This window comes from Nipponia nippon, unplaced genomic scaffold, assembly GCF_047370975.1.
Source record: "Nipponia nippon isolate SJK-2023a ecotype South Korea unplaced genomic scaffold, ASM4737097v1 scaffold_5, whole genome shotgun sequence".
Taxonomy (NCBI): Eukaryota; Metazoa; Chordata; class Aves; order Pelecaniformes; family Threskiornithidae; genus Nipponia; species Nipponia nippon.
This window is the reverse complement of record NW_028262369.1, coordinates 48,757,888-48,773,476: the sequence shown is the minus strand read 5'-3', so window position 1 is coordinate 48,773,476 and position 15,589 is coordinate 48,757,888. Positions and strand designations below refer to the sequence as shown.

Sequence of the window (15,589 nt, the reverse complement as noted above, 5' to 3'; positions counted from 1 at the left end):
ATAGGATTCCAGGAAATAACATCAGAATAATCTGAACCATATTTTTATTGCATTTCTTTGCTCATCTAATTAACAGTAACAATTAAGCAATTATTTAATAGTTAATAGTAAACAATTAGTCAAGCCTTTGTCCTTAGAGGCATACTTAAATCCCTGCTCATATTAAAGTTATCCAAATCAACTGTCAACACAAAGCTTAGGATGATAGGTGTAATGGTTTTAAACTAAAGGAGGGTAGATTTAGACTAAACACAAGGAAAAAATTTTTCACGATAAGGGTGGTGAAACACTGGAACGGGTTGCTGAGAGAGGTGGTAGACGCCCCATCCTTGGAAACATTCAAGGCCAGGCTGGATGGGGCTCTGAGCAACCTGATCTAGTTGTAGATGTCCCTGCCAATTACAGGGGGGATGGACTAGATGGCCTTTAAAGGTCCCTTCCATCCCAAAGCATTTTATGATTCTATGATCATTGCTAAGGGCAGGGTGGTGTCCTCAGCCCCCACATATTAAAAGGTCAGATGATTAAGCAGGAGAAGTTACTGTATTGGATTTATGTCCTCAGTCTCCCCCACTTACGGAAGAGTTACTATAAACTGTTAAATATAAACTGTTTATATGGATTTCCAGACCAAATAATATTAGTATATTACTGGGCTTGTGTTTTCAAAGCCAAGGCTGTTGTGCAACCATCTGAATTTCAGCATATAAACAAAAATAATATTTAAAAAGCATGCATATAAGCATGTTGACAGCCAGGCAAATATTTCCTTATATCTTTTCATCAACAGTGAAAACAAGTTGCTTCACTTATACTGATGATAAGTGATTTTATAAGCCAGCCTGCAGTATATGCATATATACGTTCCGATTTCTTGATATCCTCCCTTTCCTTCTCAGTAGTGCAGCTGTGTGTCAAGGTTGAGGTCTGTACCTGGCTAGCTCCAGCCCAGCAGGGTTTGGATGTCCTCCCTATGGTTGGAGCCTGAAAGTCTTGAAAGCCTGTGGCACCTGGTAGCATTTTCATGTCCATGATAAACAAAATCCACAGTGATTTGGATCAAATTCTGTTGTAGATATGCTCCCTAGGGGGGTCTTTTTTCAGTGTTTTGTCAAAATGGTTTTGTTTTCTCTGCTGATCTTATGTAGGTATTGGCCTATCTTGGAGGTAAAGGCTCCATCCAAGAGAGGGGATAAGCAGGACACTTTCTTTCGAGGCTCATCTAATGGCTTGTACCTCTGTTGTCTGATGTAGCAGCTTCATCTAAGCACATTTTTTGTGGAACACCCCAAATGAGGAATGAGAATCCAAGCAAGGTGTCTTCTCTCTGAGCATTGGTTGGGTCCTTCCAGAGAGGATGCAAAGCTTTTTACTGTGGTCTCCTGGATACCCGCTACCACTGCCAGGCAGTATCGCAGCATCCCATGTGCAGCACTGAAGCCCGTCAGGTGGAGGGGAAACAAGATCTGTTCTTTATCCAGTGGCAGGAAAAGCTCATCACAGAGGGGTTTCAGTTCTTTGCCCTAGTCTGATTTCTGACTTAGATTCTTGTCTATACAATTATCTGCAGTGAGAGAAAAGTGAAGCTGGCTGTTAGCTGGCTTCTCTGGGTCCGTCTCTGGTGTGTTCATCAGTAAACTGAGCAGTTCTTCCAGTGGCTCTGGGACAAAGGGGGACAGCACAGATCAGCTCTATGGCACAGGACTGAGACATTGTTAAGGTAGAAAGGACACTTATTAATGTACAAATACAAAGGGAACATAAGTATGGGAAAATATAACTATAATTGTGAGCAGCAGGGCTGGAGCAGAGTGACTGCAGGTCATTTGAAGTCTTCCCAGCCACACAGAGCTGCTCCTGAGGGGCAAGATGACAATTCCTTGCAGGGTTTTTGTTGCAGACACAGCACAACAAAACAAATTAATTCTGAAATTGATGTGAACGTTGCTGTTAACGTTCATCAGACCGTAATGCAGGCTTCACGGAGCATTATGTTTAACAATAGACAGATAATTTCATGTTCTCACTGATAGGTGATCCTGTGCATGGTTCCTAAACATGGGGATTTTGTATCTTTTGTCTACTGTTGTCTTGAGAGGTTACTCTGACGTATAAAGACGGTTATTTTCACTTCGGTCTACCGTAGAGTTTTGCCTGAACAGCAAAAGAAAATCCCATACCAAAAAGCAGAAGCGTTTATCATAAAGCACGTGGCTAAATAATAGATTTTGGTAAATGTTGTTCTAGACCACCAAATGTTTGATCTTGTGATGTGTTTCTTCATGGCCTATGTGAAGACTAAGCTACTATAAATTGTGATCTTTCCCGTGTAAAGGGGAACATCAGATCAAAAGGCATATGTATGCCGAGAATAAAAAAATCATAAAAGTGTCAAACTTCCAGAAAAGATTTCAACACCAGTTTCATGAAAAAGCTGCTTGAGGTTAATTCTTTATGGTTAGGAAGAGTCTGAGATCAGGCTGTTTCTCTGTATGTCTCTGTGTATCCTCTGTACCCACACTAACCCCTCCACCTATTTTGTACAGCTAGTATCAGGTAAATAGGAAAGGGGAATCATCTCAAAATACTACAGTTTTGACATGGCTGGGCTGACCAGTAAAAGAGAGAGATCAGGGAACAGTTAAACCCCACCATGCAGGACAGTGTAAGCTCCAAGTACAGGAAGGGCTTCTCTCAGAGCTGTATCTATTTTCAACATTAGATAATCCAAGCACAAAATCCAGGTTTATGGAAGAAGTAAGCTTTGTTCATCTCACTGCTTATTAAGCTGTGTGGCTTATACCCATCCAGTGAGGGCTGTAAATCCTGGTAGTACATGGGAAGTAAGTTCTGAGTTACTATCCCTTCTCCTGAAAAGCAAATATTGAAAGAAAGAGGAGATCCAAGCTGCAGTTGCCATAGTCCAAAGCTTCCCCCATGCCCAAAGGGGAAAGGATTCAGCCATCTCTAGTACCTCATCATGCACTGTGAGATTTTTCCAGCTTTTTCTTGAAAAGAGTTGTGCCAAACAAAATTTACTGTTGCAGATTCACCCCTGGTTTCCATCCCCACTAGTTTTCCCATAGTCCCTTTTCAGAAAAGTACTTAAACACATACCTAAATTTCAGCTGTCCTGTTTAGGCAGATGCTTAAATGAATGGTTAGTTCATCAGGTGCTGTGAGCTGCGTTTCCGCTTACAGCCCTGTCGTGGTTTAACCCCAGCCAGCAACTAAGCACCACACAGCCACTCGCTCACTCCCCCCTGCCCCCAGTGGGATGGGGGAGAGAATCAGAAGAGTAAAAGTGAGAAAACTCGTGGGTTGAGATAAGAAGAGTTTAATAACTGAAATAAAATAAAGTAAAACAGTAGTAGTAGTAGTAGTAATAATATACAAAGCTAGTGATGCAGAATGCAGTTGCTCACCACGCGCCAACTGATGCCCAGCCCGTCCCAGAGCAGTGATTCCCCTTTCCTGACCAACTCCCCCAGTTTATATACTGAGCATGACGTCATATGGTACAGAATATCCCTATGGCCAGTCTGGGTCAGCTGTCCCGGCTGTGTCCCCTCCCAGCTTCTTGTGCACCTGGCAGAGCATGGGAAGCTGAAAAGTCCTTGACTCGTGTAAGCACTGCTTAGGAACAACTAAAACATCAGTGTGTTATCAGCATTATTCTCATACTGAATCCAAAACACAGCACTACACTAGCTACTAGGAAGAAAACTAACTCTATCCCAGCTGAAACCAGGACAGGCCCTGATCTGGCTAATGAAGGAGGAAAGAAAAGCTATAAAGATGAGTTGAATTAGACCTGCAGAAAGGCAGAGTTTGAAGAGCTGCCTTGCACCCACTCTGACTCTTTCTCAGATTAAAGAATTCAGTACTCAAAGAAAGCCACCTAACTTTATAAATAGGGGCTGCAGAGGCTTGTCAGCGTTCACTGGTGTATGGTTTGCTTCCTCATCCATTCAAAGGCCTTTTCTTGACTTACAGCTCAGAGGCTGCTCAGGTGTTTGGTCTCCCTCGTATCAGAGAGTACTTGTCCCTGCTTCACTTCACTTATCATAGGTGTAGACTTGTTGTGTGTGAAGGGAATGTCTAGGAGGGTCCCTCCCTTTCCTATGGGAAGATGTATTGGGTACTCTTGATATTGGAGAGAAATTTTGCCTTTAACGTTAACAATGACCCTTCAAGAGAGGGGCTTCACATACAAGTAACTTGATCTGAAAATATTTTTAACATTTGAACCTGGTGGTCATGAAAAGCCAGTGGTATTAATCATCCTGGCTTTGAGCTGCAAGTTCAGGGATCAGTTTTAGATCTGGAATTTGAAAGCTTTTCCCAGCATTCAGCTCCAACTGTACAGCTTTGACTCACGTTTGAAGGAATTTGAGACAAATTCTAGTCATGAAAAAGCAGCAAGACCTTCTCTATAAGTTCATGGGCTGCTGAGATGAGCACAAAAATGCCCAAAATTGGAACTTGCTGTTGTATTCCTCCCCATCATGTCATGCAACACTTCTTCTATGCATCTCAAAAGTTCGTATATGTTTTCCAAAGTTAAATCTCATAACATGTGCAGACCATGTAACACCCAAGTAAACTATGGCTTGTTGACAATGCCATAGTGGTTTCCATACAGCTCTGCTTGTTAGTGGTTTTTTTTTAATATGGTTTACTTGATCTTCCACTATTGCTAGTCTCAAATATTCAAAAATTTTGACTGAGACCTCAAATATTGTGAAACCAGCTATAAAATCTGAAGATTAACAGAAGCAAAATGCTTAGTTTCTGTTATCTTGGAACTTTTTGGTACCTTTGGTTTCTTTTTACTTTTTCACTTTTCCTCCAAAACTTCTCAGGAAAAGAGCAAACCCTTTAACTGAAACCTGCATTTCTGGTATCTGGTGCTGTGGGAAAGCCACTGGTAAGGCTTGTGATGAAAGTTTTGTGGCACTGTTTGAGGAGAGGTGGCAGTGAGCTGTCAGCATTGCAGGAGAGTTAAGATGAGGGAGGGAAAGGAGCACTGGGAGCAAAAGCCTTGTACGTAGAGGAGAGGGCATCAACCAGCCAGACCTTATTTCAGGTTGGAAATGTTTGAAGGGCTTGAGATGACCCAAAGCCTTCCAGTAGGAAAGATGAGTTCCAGGGAACCTACAAGGGTGGAGCTGGGGGAAGGTGTTGCCTGTGATAGGGAGAAGTGAGCTTGGGACTGCAGGATGAAACAGCACCCAGCTTTCATCTCTAATGCTACCATATAACAAAATACGTTGTGATTTTATACCATGAGTCATACCCCTGTGACTTCCCTTCAGTGGCTCTTCTGTGAAATGTTTACTTTGCAAAGACAGGGCATGTTGCTTCCAAATCCTTCCTACTTCTTCAGAGGTTTGCCAGAAGGGTGGGCAGGGTGCTGACCCGTATCAGCAAATGTCTTCTGCAGCAGCATGGCCATACCATGAGGCAGTTTCTCCAACACCACTCGGTGGCTGAGCCCTCGTGCTGTTTATCAAAAGTTCCAAAAGCAAATGTATTTTCTGCATTGCGAGTAAAGCCTATGCTAGCAGTACTCAGTGACTGCTCTGCGGGCACAGGGAGCTGAGGTGCTATGTGATCTTTCTGTGTAGGGATGGCATGAAATCAGAATTTCTTTTCCACAGATTAATGTTGTATGTCAAAGGAAAAAAATGCTGTTGTGTTCTTTCATGTCAAATGAGATGACAGGTGGGATTTGCCAAATTTACACTGGGAGGGCCATTTAATACAAAATCTTGTTTCAACAGACCTGAAGCAGAAATGGGTTTCTGCTTCCCAGCTTGCCAAAGCCCAGGGATCCATAGGACAGGCAGGTATCTAACGAGGCCAAAGGAAGTCGTGGGTGAGCACTGTGCTGGCCAGCCTGCTAAGACCACCATGCTCTGCACCACAGTCACATTTCTGGCATTTGGAAGCTTTTTTTGTCCACTTCTGGGATATTGTGAATGTATTATGCTGTTTTCTTCAAAAGAGGGAAAAAAAAAATGAGAATTGAATCCAGATGTGGCACTTTGTGGGTTTATTTCCTGAGTGCTCTTACCACTGCTTTTACCGTCCGCGGTGAGGATGTTTGGTTAATGCTTTCCTCTGAGTCCCATTATCAGTTCTTATCTCTGCTTGTTTGGACTTCCGGTGTCCCTAAGGAAATCACATCATCTTGCTATGCCTTTCTTTCCTATCTCTAAAGTGCTGATAATACTTTCTTCCAGTCTAAGATATATTTTGCTTATTAGGCTAAAATCTGTGATGACATAGCAATGATGATGGGCTCTCTTTTGCTATATGTGGAAGTGAAGTGCCCAGCACAGTGGACCTCTGAAATCAGGAGGTACCAGAGCACACAGAAACCTGGACTGTTTTCAGCCGTCTGAACTTCCCATGCACTCATCTTTAGAGCTGAAATTGCCAGTGCAGGGGTTTTGTGCCAAGCTGAATTTTTTCCCTGGAAAATTTCTATTGGGACAGTTCATTCTTTCCCAGGAAGCACAGGTTATGTTGTCCAGAGGAAAGGCTTTTCAGAGCACCCTGCTTAGGTAGCTATCCTTCCAACAGGACCAGAGCCAGCTTGCTCAGCTCCAACGTCCTAAGCTGCATTTCCTCACTGGACTGATTTGCAGAAGTCTTGAGCTTGAAGTTACAACCAAAATTAATGATAGTTCTGCTTATACAATAGAAGCTACTGTGAAAAATCAGGTCTTTAGGTAGTTTGCTTCAAGCAACCCAAATTAAAGGTTATCATTTACCTTTCCTCCATGATTGGGCTCCCTGTTTGTGAAGACAGGACAGCATCATCCACTCACTGACCGGAAAGTTTACCTTGTTTTTGAGACACATGCATATGTGCTATGCAATGTGTACTTCATCTTCAGAACAGCGTTCTGCATAACAGAAATGGGGACAGAAAAACTCTCAATGCACAGTGCATTTATTAACCAGCAGGAGCAGAGAGTGTGTGGGCGCTGTGCTGGGGCAAGTTTTCAGGCACTACCACTACATGCCCTCAGGGAGCCGATGGTGACTCTGGACATAGGATGCTCTCAACACATCGTCAGCTTAGGCAGAAACCACTGTGTCTTTGGGCAGTTCAAAACTGGGACTGCTTTGCCCCAAGGTCTGCTGGCTACTCCATCTGCCTTGATTTCTGAACTTGATTCCAGACTGGCCAGGCTCAGCAGGGACTTTCAGAGCAGCCTGAGAAGCCCCTGTAACAGTGTTGTTCTCAACAATGTGTGTCTGTGCAACATCATCAGAAGTGTCTCTGTGCCTGCTTATAGAAAAGGCCGTGCTGGTTTTGATGTGCTTTGTGGCACTTTTTGCCGGAAAGCTTGAATTAAATTTTCAAATCATGCTAGAACAAAAAAATAGGCAACCTCTATTGACTATGGAGAGCACAGTGTATCGAGGTGTGGTGATGATAGGTGGCTTATGGCTGTTTGTTGAACCGAAAAACTGCTGAATATATGTTGTGGTTATTTGTAGTCAAGTATTTATTTTTTTAAAAATCCAATTATTCCTTTTATAGAACCGCATTTTGCCTCATTTCTGAAGACACAGAACTCTGAACTTCAAGGGCCATTTGCATCTCTAATCCTGGGGGGGGGCTGCGTAGTGTACTAAGCTTCTGGGAAAGCAGAAACTCCTCAAGTCCCGTAAAAAAAACCCAAAAAACATTTTTTTCCTGGTTGAAGGCACGTGACTAGGCACTTCTTCCTGTAGATTAGAGAGCACGTATAATTAAAAGACGTTATGGCACAGAGAAATGTATTGCTTTTTCATAACTCCACATCTCAGTGAAAATGCTCTCCATGTGGCAAGTGATAATTTCAAAATGTTGAAAAAAGGAAGTTTTTTATGTAACTGACTTTTTGACACTGAATTGATTTGATAATTCTGTGTAACTGTTTTGAGAGAGGCAAGATTTCCAACCTGAGGCATTTGGGGAACCTTGTATTTTAGGTGTGCTACTCATTCCTAGATGTCAGGGCAAGGCAGGGAGACAGATTTAAATTTTCAAGGCATCTGAACAGTTTGGTCACTGGCAGGTTGGAGAGGAAGGGCTGGAGCACTCTTATTATTTCTTGACATCATGATGTTGGCTCCATTGAATGTGAGTACCATTGCATGAAGAGCTTTATAGGCAGGTCGTGGGCAAAGCCTGACTCAGAGAGAGAAACAGACAGATTTTCCTATTTATTTCTGAAGTGCGGGGCAGGGATGGCAGGCCCAACAGCTTGTATAAGAAGCCATGGGAAGCACTGTTGTGACCATCCATCATCTCTGCTCTGAGTGACCTTCGGGTGGGCATGTTGAAAACATCCCATGGAGCAAGGAGGCCTCCAGGGAGTTTCACTGCAGTGGCATTTCCACATCTGTCTTCTGCTTTCATCCCTGCTTTGGGTGCCTGGATCTTGGAGCCAGATCTTCAGGCCAGGGTGTTGCAGGGTCTGGGATTTTGCTGGTCGGACATGTAGAACAAGGAGTTCTTCATCCTCAGTGGACCCTTTTGGGCTTGCTTTGTGTCTCAGAAAGTAACTGGGGAGGGTGGTGGTTTGCGTGTCTTGACGTAACAGTTTCTGCCAAATGCTGAAGCCGTCTTGCTTGCCACTCCTCCTGTTGCTTTTCCTGCCTGCATCAAGGCTTAATGCGCTTTGGCGTGTGCGCTGCCCTAGGCACAGACATCCCCCCTCCTCCCCACGCCCATGGGGCTGGGCTGCATCCAGCTCCCCTGTGTGCTGCGAAGAGGACTGAATACGGCACTGCCCCAGGACTGTGCAGCACAAACTAATCTTACTCCGTGCTGATGCTGCCAACCTCTTGGAGCAGAAGAGGCAGTTTAGTGAAAGTAGATGAAGGGGAGAGAAATGTGTCAGTCAGTTATCTTCTTGGTCCGTATCAAAGAAGTGAGATACACTTGTGGTTTGTAAGATTTTTTTTTTTATTTTAAACTAAGGGAAATTAACAAAGCGAAGTAAGAACAAGAGTAACATTTTAATCGGTAACAGCTTGTATGAAACAAAAGATAGGACTGCAGACGTCTCTGCAAAAAGTTGACTCTTGGTTCTTTAGAGTTACAATACATAGAATATAAAATTATAAGAGCAAATAGCACCCCTAACTGCCCCAACCCACCCCAAATCACTATTTCCAGCCAGCTTCTCAGTTGCTTTCCTTTCTCATGAAACAAGGCTTTTCCATCCACAAGGCTGTGACATGCTCTGAGGAATGGTAGAGGAGCTTTCACCCATGAAGGTCCAGGTGGCAGGGAAGCAAAGCACAGAGACCCTGGGAGAGCCTGCACAGGCAAGGGAGAGCAACCACACTGTGGGGCAGCTGGGCTGTCATGCAGCCACAGCAGCCTGCTTTTCCAAGAGCACTTTGCCTTTGCTGAGGTCTTGAGACCTTCCTGTGATCTGCAGGTGATTCGATGCTCATCCCAGGAAGCGCAGCAGATAGCCAAGGCCTCAAAGCAAGCAGCATCTCAGTATCTGCTGGTTCCCCAAGCAGGTGAAGGGTGTGCTGCTCTCCTGCTAGCTCATGTTTCCCACCTCCCTGCTGTGGTACTGGCATGGCTTGTGCTTTGTGCCAGATATCGAAGCTGTGCCTGGGAGGGGGAGGTGGTAGGGAGGGATGCTCAGCCCTTCCCCACTTCATGTCAGGACTGTGTCTGCTCTGCCCTGCCCTGCTTGCAACACCTGCTACACAGCATAGTAAAAAATGCTGGGAACAGTTCTCCAACCCTCCATCCTCTGCTCTCCAGTCTGTGGCCACTCTCCTCACGCATCTTTCAATCATTCTCTCTTCTCTGCAATCTCTACTTACATACCGCAACTTTCATTGCATTTCTGTGCTACTTAGCCAGCGGTGATGCATCCTTTATGGCAGCTGGATGCAAAGCAGCTGCATTGGCTGGATCCGCAAGCTCACTGTGGTGTGCGTGTCTGGACCGTGGCAGGGAGCTGACATGAATTCACAGAGGTGCAGCACTGCTTGTGCTTGACTGGAAAGGTCCTTGTGCTCTGAACTACTCATGATGGTGGTGTTTCCCTTGCTAGTGGCAAAGCTGTGGATGGGACTGAGAAGCTTTCCTTCTGTCACAGAATTTCTGAACTATTTTGTCCCTTTGCTCTCTATACGTCGCTTCATGGGCAGGTTGTGCGGGAAATGATATGGAATACCTTAGCTTTACATAGCACCTTTCATTAGAAGGGACCCAAGGTACTGGCACGTACCCAGCTCTGAAATGTAACCTGCTGCAGAGCAGAGCTCCTCCCCAGCTCAGAACAGACTGAATATAGTGACTTTTTTTTCCAGGATCTCAGAGTCAACCCTGTAATGCATTGAGAACTTTTCCTCCTAGAAGCATTTTTCTCTCATACTTCATGACGATCAGGTGCCATCCGTTATTACCAAAGTTTGTTATTCACTTTATTTTACACCTTACTCTGTCACTGCAGGATGTCACCAGCCTACTATGGCACATACTCCAGCAAGTTGAATTTCGTACAAAGAGAAATTGCAGACTTTTCATCCATGCCCTAAGGTTTCCTGGAGGGAATAAGGGAGGAGCTGACTCAGAGCAGAATCCTGCTATATTTTATACAGGCCCCAATAAGTCTGATTCCCTGCCAGAATATAGTCAAGATCAAAATTTCCCTGACAGTACAGCTTATCTCCCCGCTGCAGGAAAAAGGGTCTCCCAAAATTTACTGTGCCCTTTTCATCTCCCATCGTTGGTCCCACGACCTTGTTGAGGAGGACACCTGGCTTTTTGCACAGCATCAGCGTAAAAGGCTGTTCCATATCTTGTTTGCGGTTGACCTGAGCGTAGATGAAGTAGTTGCCACTCTGCTCGATTGTGAGGTATTGGTCATGGTCCTTCTGCACAAATCCATCACAGTGCATTAAGTTCCACTCCCAGCTCATGGCATCTTTGGCGTTTGGTGAAGACTCTTTTACTGAGGAAAACAGAGACAGAATGGGTATGGTGATTAATTATGTTTAAGGACAACCTTGTTCTGTACATGAGCATGTTTTGTTACTGTTTCCCATTGGTACACCTCACTCCCCACTCCCTTCCTGACTTTAATATTATTTTTATTTTTTATTATTATTGTTGTTGTTGTTATTGATCTTTTTGAGTTTACTAACTCCTCAGAAGTGCTAGGAAGGGGTCTCAATCTGCCAGGAGAGGCTGTGAAGAACCCCCCATGGCCATGGGTGGCTTGGAGGGGCTCCCTACCAGGATAGGTTAGCTGCCGAAAGCAGCCTGGAGATGCAGAACCTTCAAGGCTGAGGGTTGGGTCCACGCTGGTCTCTAATAAGAAAAAATTCATGGGCAGAACTTCAGCCAGGTCTGAGGATGATGAGGGTGGTTACAGTAATCTTCTGCTCGCTGGCTTCTGTGGCTACAGTCCCTCATGAGTGCTGAGCCTGCAGGATCTTCCCAGATTTCCCCCCTCTCCCTGCACTGGATGAACACATGCTGTGAGCATTAAAGCTGATGATGGGTGGCAGCTGTCATACCCCTCGCTGCGCGCAGTGACAAACGGGGTAAGGAGACAGCAACACATGGCAATGTTGGACTGTGCATGCTGTGAGGGCATGTGTATCTGCAGTATGTAATACAGCGGGGTCTCGACACAGAATGGACCGAATACCATCTGACGGGGACACCCAGCTCAGGCACAGTGCTGGTCGGCACCTTCAGCCACTGTGCTTGCCTGGGGGGGGCTCCTGGCGGGTTAGGGTCTTGCACAGTCACCAGTCATTAGCTGAAGTTTTATGCATGCAGAAGTTTTTCATTGATTTAATTAAATCTCTCTGAGGGTCTGAGCTGGTATATGGGGCGTTACTTTAGGACTGCCCTAGGTTGAGCTTAGGGAATTGATGACTAACACTTGGCAACAATAAATCTGACCCTTGTGATGCTGATTTTACTGCCCATTTAGAGAGGTGTGTGTGCCTGATTCCGACAGAGAGAGAGGGTTGCTGGCTGACAGCCCTGGGTGCACAGCTGGGGAGCTCTATTTGCCGTGGCCACAGTCCCCTACGGGCTCTGTATTTCTGCGGTCACAAGTCACACCTGTCCTTGGAGCAGTTGTAACCAGGCATGAGGGCTGTCAGACAGTCATCTTTGTCACAGCACAAGTCTGACAAAACCAGAAAGCGGGTCTAGCATCTCCATACTTACAAGATCCATGTGCCCAGCACAACCCCGGTGCCTGTGGAAAGAAGCAGCGCTTGGTCAGTGTTTTCTGCTGCAATTTTTCCATCTATCAGTGAGCTCAACAGAGGAGCATTACCATTACAAGAGTACAAACGCATTCTCCCAGGAAGGGAAATAACCTTTTTATCCATCATTACAAACAAACACAAGCCATGATTTGTTATGAAATAACAGTTGTTTTCCAACAAAGTTTGAAATGTTTAAAATAGATCAGCATTTTTCATATCCATTTTGGTGGTATTTTCACAAAATAAGAAGACAACCATCAGCAGTGCCTAGAGGTCTACGCTTCACTCAGGTGACAGGACTTTCATTTCATCCCTGGACTCAGCTCTCGTGGACTGCCACAAGTGATGTCTCTGTGGACAAGGACTCGACTTAAAGCCAGTGCATATACATGGGGAGCTGCATAGTGTTGTGCTAATTCACCCTCATTAAAACCATGAACCTTTCATTATGTGCATCACAGTTTGAAATCATTTAGCGCTGATTCAGTGCGTAGCAGAGCTGTGTAGTAGCCGTGCACGGCAACCTCTTCCAGCCAAGGGAAGGAGGCGGCTCCGTGGGTGCCCAGGTGATAAACTGTCAGTGGCAAGAGATTTCAGTCTATTCCTGTGACTCATGGCTTGGTGTTTGCTTACGGAGGTCATGCTCTTCCTACACAGCAGCTATGTTCTCTCTCTCTGGCCAGAGCCCATAAAAAGCAGACTTGGGATCAACTTACAGACACAGGAATCCAATTCTGTCTCACATCTTGGTGGATGCAAGCTCTGAAATGCCTAAAATCGCTATTGAAGCACAGCCTCATCTGTTCCTTAGGAAGTTGCTGTCCTGAGTGCTGGGGAGGTTGTCAGCTCCCTTGCAGGGCAATGCTTTCATTACCCAGTCCCGCTTTCCCCAGTTAATAGGAATCAACAGGACTAAAGGCAGTTCTAAAGCAACTTTCTGCAATATGAAAAAAAGAGGGGAGGAGTGGAATATGTGTGAAACGCTGGCTGTATGCATGTGCTCATTGCCATCAGAGGGATCCAGTTGTGACTGCGGGTCCCAAATAGATGAGAAAGGCTGTGGGAGCAGGGCTAAAAGTACCAAAGCAATTAAAAAAAATTTTTTTATATTGTCAGCTAAATGATAATGCTGCAAGGTGCAGAGCAGGCTCCTCTCTTGTGGGAATTTAGCAGTTTTCATATTTTATAAAAACAATCAGTGCCTTGTAGGATCAGTCCGCAGAGGTGTTCCTGGTGTCATTATGCCACAAGAAGTTGGCAGACCATGAGAACAAGACGTCCTGCCTCTTAACAGAAGGGGACTTTGTCCTTGTCCCCTTCCTCCCCAGGACTGGAACTGGAGGGAACTACATCAGAGCGGGATATGTAAACCAGTATCCCAAATTAGTGGATCCTCCAGGAGACTGATTCACAGTTTGGAAACGAGAAAATAAAAACCTTGCCTTCAGCAAATGAGTCACTTGACTCACCCCAGTATTTCTGTTCATTACAATACATACAGTTATAGACAGAAAAAGCCCATTGAAATCAGCTAATGAAATGCAGAAGACAACTTGACTCAGTAACCGCTGTTTGGGCTAGATTGTATTAGCACTTGGTAAAATCAAGAGTGAAAAGGCTTCGTGCCTGGTGAAATACCAGGACTCCTCAGCCTCTCCTGTCCTTACAGAGCATCATCAGTTGATATCACATTAAGACAGTGTACATCATTGGTGCAGAAGAGGAAACAAGAGAGAACTCAAAACGGATTTTTTTTTTAAACTTACGGAAATGAAAGCAAATTGCTGAAGATATTTACCCAAGGAATTGATGGAAATGTTATCAGCTGAAATCTTGGAAAGTAAAAGCATTAGTTGTCTCCAAAAGAGAAAGAATGACTAGGTTGCAGTTATTTGATAGCATCAACACAGCAATGTTAATCTTTAGGAATAATACGTGTGTTGTATACTCCAGAGTTAGGAGTTTTGGTTTGTCCTTACCTGCTTATGATGGAGCAAACAGGAGACTATAGAAACCAGGGCTGAAATGATAATCAAAACAAATATTAAAGTATAAAAAGCCGCTTGACAACACGGGAATCTCCTTTGCTGTGGAACATTTCCATTCTCCAGCAAGTTTGGTTCTTCCATGATGCTTATCCTTGAGACAGCTAGAGGTGAGAATGCAAACAGCACCACGCTTGAGAAAGGCACTGCCAGAATTCCTGAGGTCCGTATTGCCACAGCGGTGCATGGACACGATTATATGCTGGAGATTTCCCCATGCTAATAAAGCTAAGAGGAGGAGCCACGGTGTGTTTCATCACTAGCCCGGGCTAAGAGGCAATGAGTTAGCATTTCCTCATGAAACTGAGGCAGAGAACTTTCATTTGGCTCCTAGCCCAGAATGACTGAAATGAAACTGCGGCAACAGGCTACAAGGGCTCCGAAAAGCACCTCGGACTTTCATGCAAGGAGTCAAGTCTACAGACTCTCTAGCAAACACAAAGTGAAGGGACGAGATGCCAAGCACAGGAACCTCCTGATGGCTGCGTGCAATCTGCTTCTGTCTCTGGAGGTACCAGTGTTTTTTATGGCTGAGAAGTTGGCACCAGATTAAATCTGTTTCTCATTTTGACAGCACAGAGCTGAGTACTGATGACGGAAGGGCATTTTTGCAGTTCTCTGAGGACATGATTCATGCAGTAAAAGTGAAACTACACACATTTAAAAATATGACTGCAAGTGAGCGCTGCTGTGGATCCACAAGTATAGCCTTTGGGACAAATGGAAACAGTTGCATGCAACCACCAGCCTTGACTTCCATACTGACACCATTCAAGGAGGAGGGAGAGTAGGAAAGGAGCTGGGATTTTGTAAATGGCTTTCAATTTGCAGTTTGAAATGAGCTGGCTGATTTTCAAAGTCTTTCTAAAATAATTTTTAGTTTTGCCCTTTTTATTTTGTCTTACCTACTTTTTGAATTCTTTATTGTGGGAACAAAATTGTGAGTTAGGAGTTGTCTGTGGGAGGCAAAAAAAAGAAAAAAAAAAGGAAGGAAAGAAAAAGCAGATAGGCATGAGAAGTAAAAAACAAAGGAAAACTAAACAACATCTAAAAGAAATATAACTTTAACTGTCAACCTTGAAAGTCGTTTCTATTTTACATTCTGCACATTCTTTTGAATTTTCTTTCAATATGAAAAAGTGTTCTTCATTGGTGTTTATTTGAAAAAGAAATTCTGACACGCAAAGATGTCACTTAGAGATCTCTGCCAGCTCTGCTGCGCTCCCTTGCTGGGGATGGGTTACATGGAAAATGTCCTTTATACACTTCAG

At 44.4% G+C, this 15,589-nt stretch overlaps 1 protein-coding gene across 1 annotated transcript; it reads right to left on the bottom strand.

Moving 5' to 3' along the window:
• Window positions 1-9,193: 9,193 nt before the first annotated feature.
• LOC148052185 (uncharacterized) lies at window positions 9,194-14,490 on the bottom strand. The gene is made up of 3 exons (XM_087733356.1): window positions 14,253-14,490; window positions 12,230-12,260; window positions 9,194-10,994 (listed from the first exon to the last, which is right to left on the bottom strand). Exons 1-3 carry the CDS (start codon window positions 14,400-14,402, stop codon window positions 10,627-10,629), a joined length of 549 nt encoding a protein of 182 aa, XP_087589482.1. The 5' UTR covers window positions 14,403-14,490; the 3' UTR covers window positions 9,194-10,626.
• Window positions 14,491-15,589: the final 1,099 nt, after the last annotated feature.

Bases quoted from the DNA above. Each gene is read 5' to 3' on its own strand.
- LOC148052185 (XM_087733356.1), bottom strand. From the start codon at position 14,402: ATGGAAGAACCAAACTTGCTGGAGAATGGAAATGTTCCACAGCAAAGG. The intron at 12,261-14,252 runs GTAAGGACAAAC...TTCTTTCCACAG, and splicing joins GTTTGCTCCATCATAAGCAG to GCACCGGGGTTGTGCTGGGC. The intron at 10,995-12,229 runs GTAAGTATGGAG...TGTTTTCCTCAG, and splicing joins GTGCTGGGCACATGGATCTT to TAAAAGAGTCTTCACCAAAC.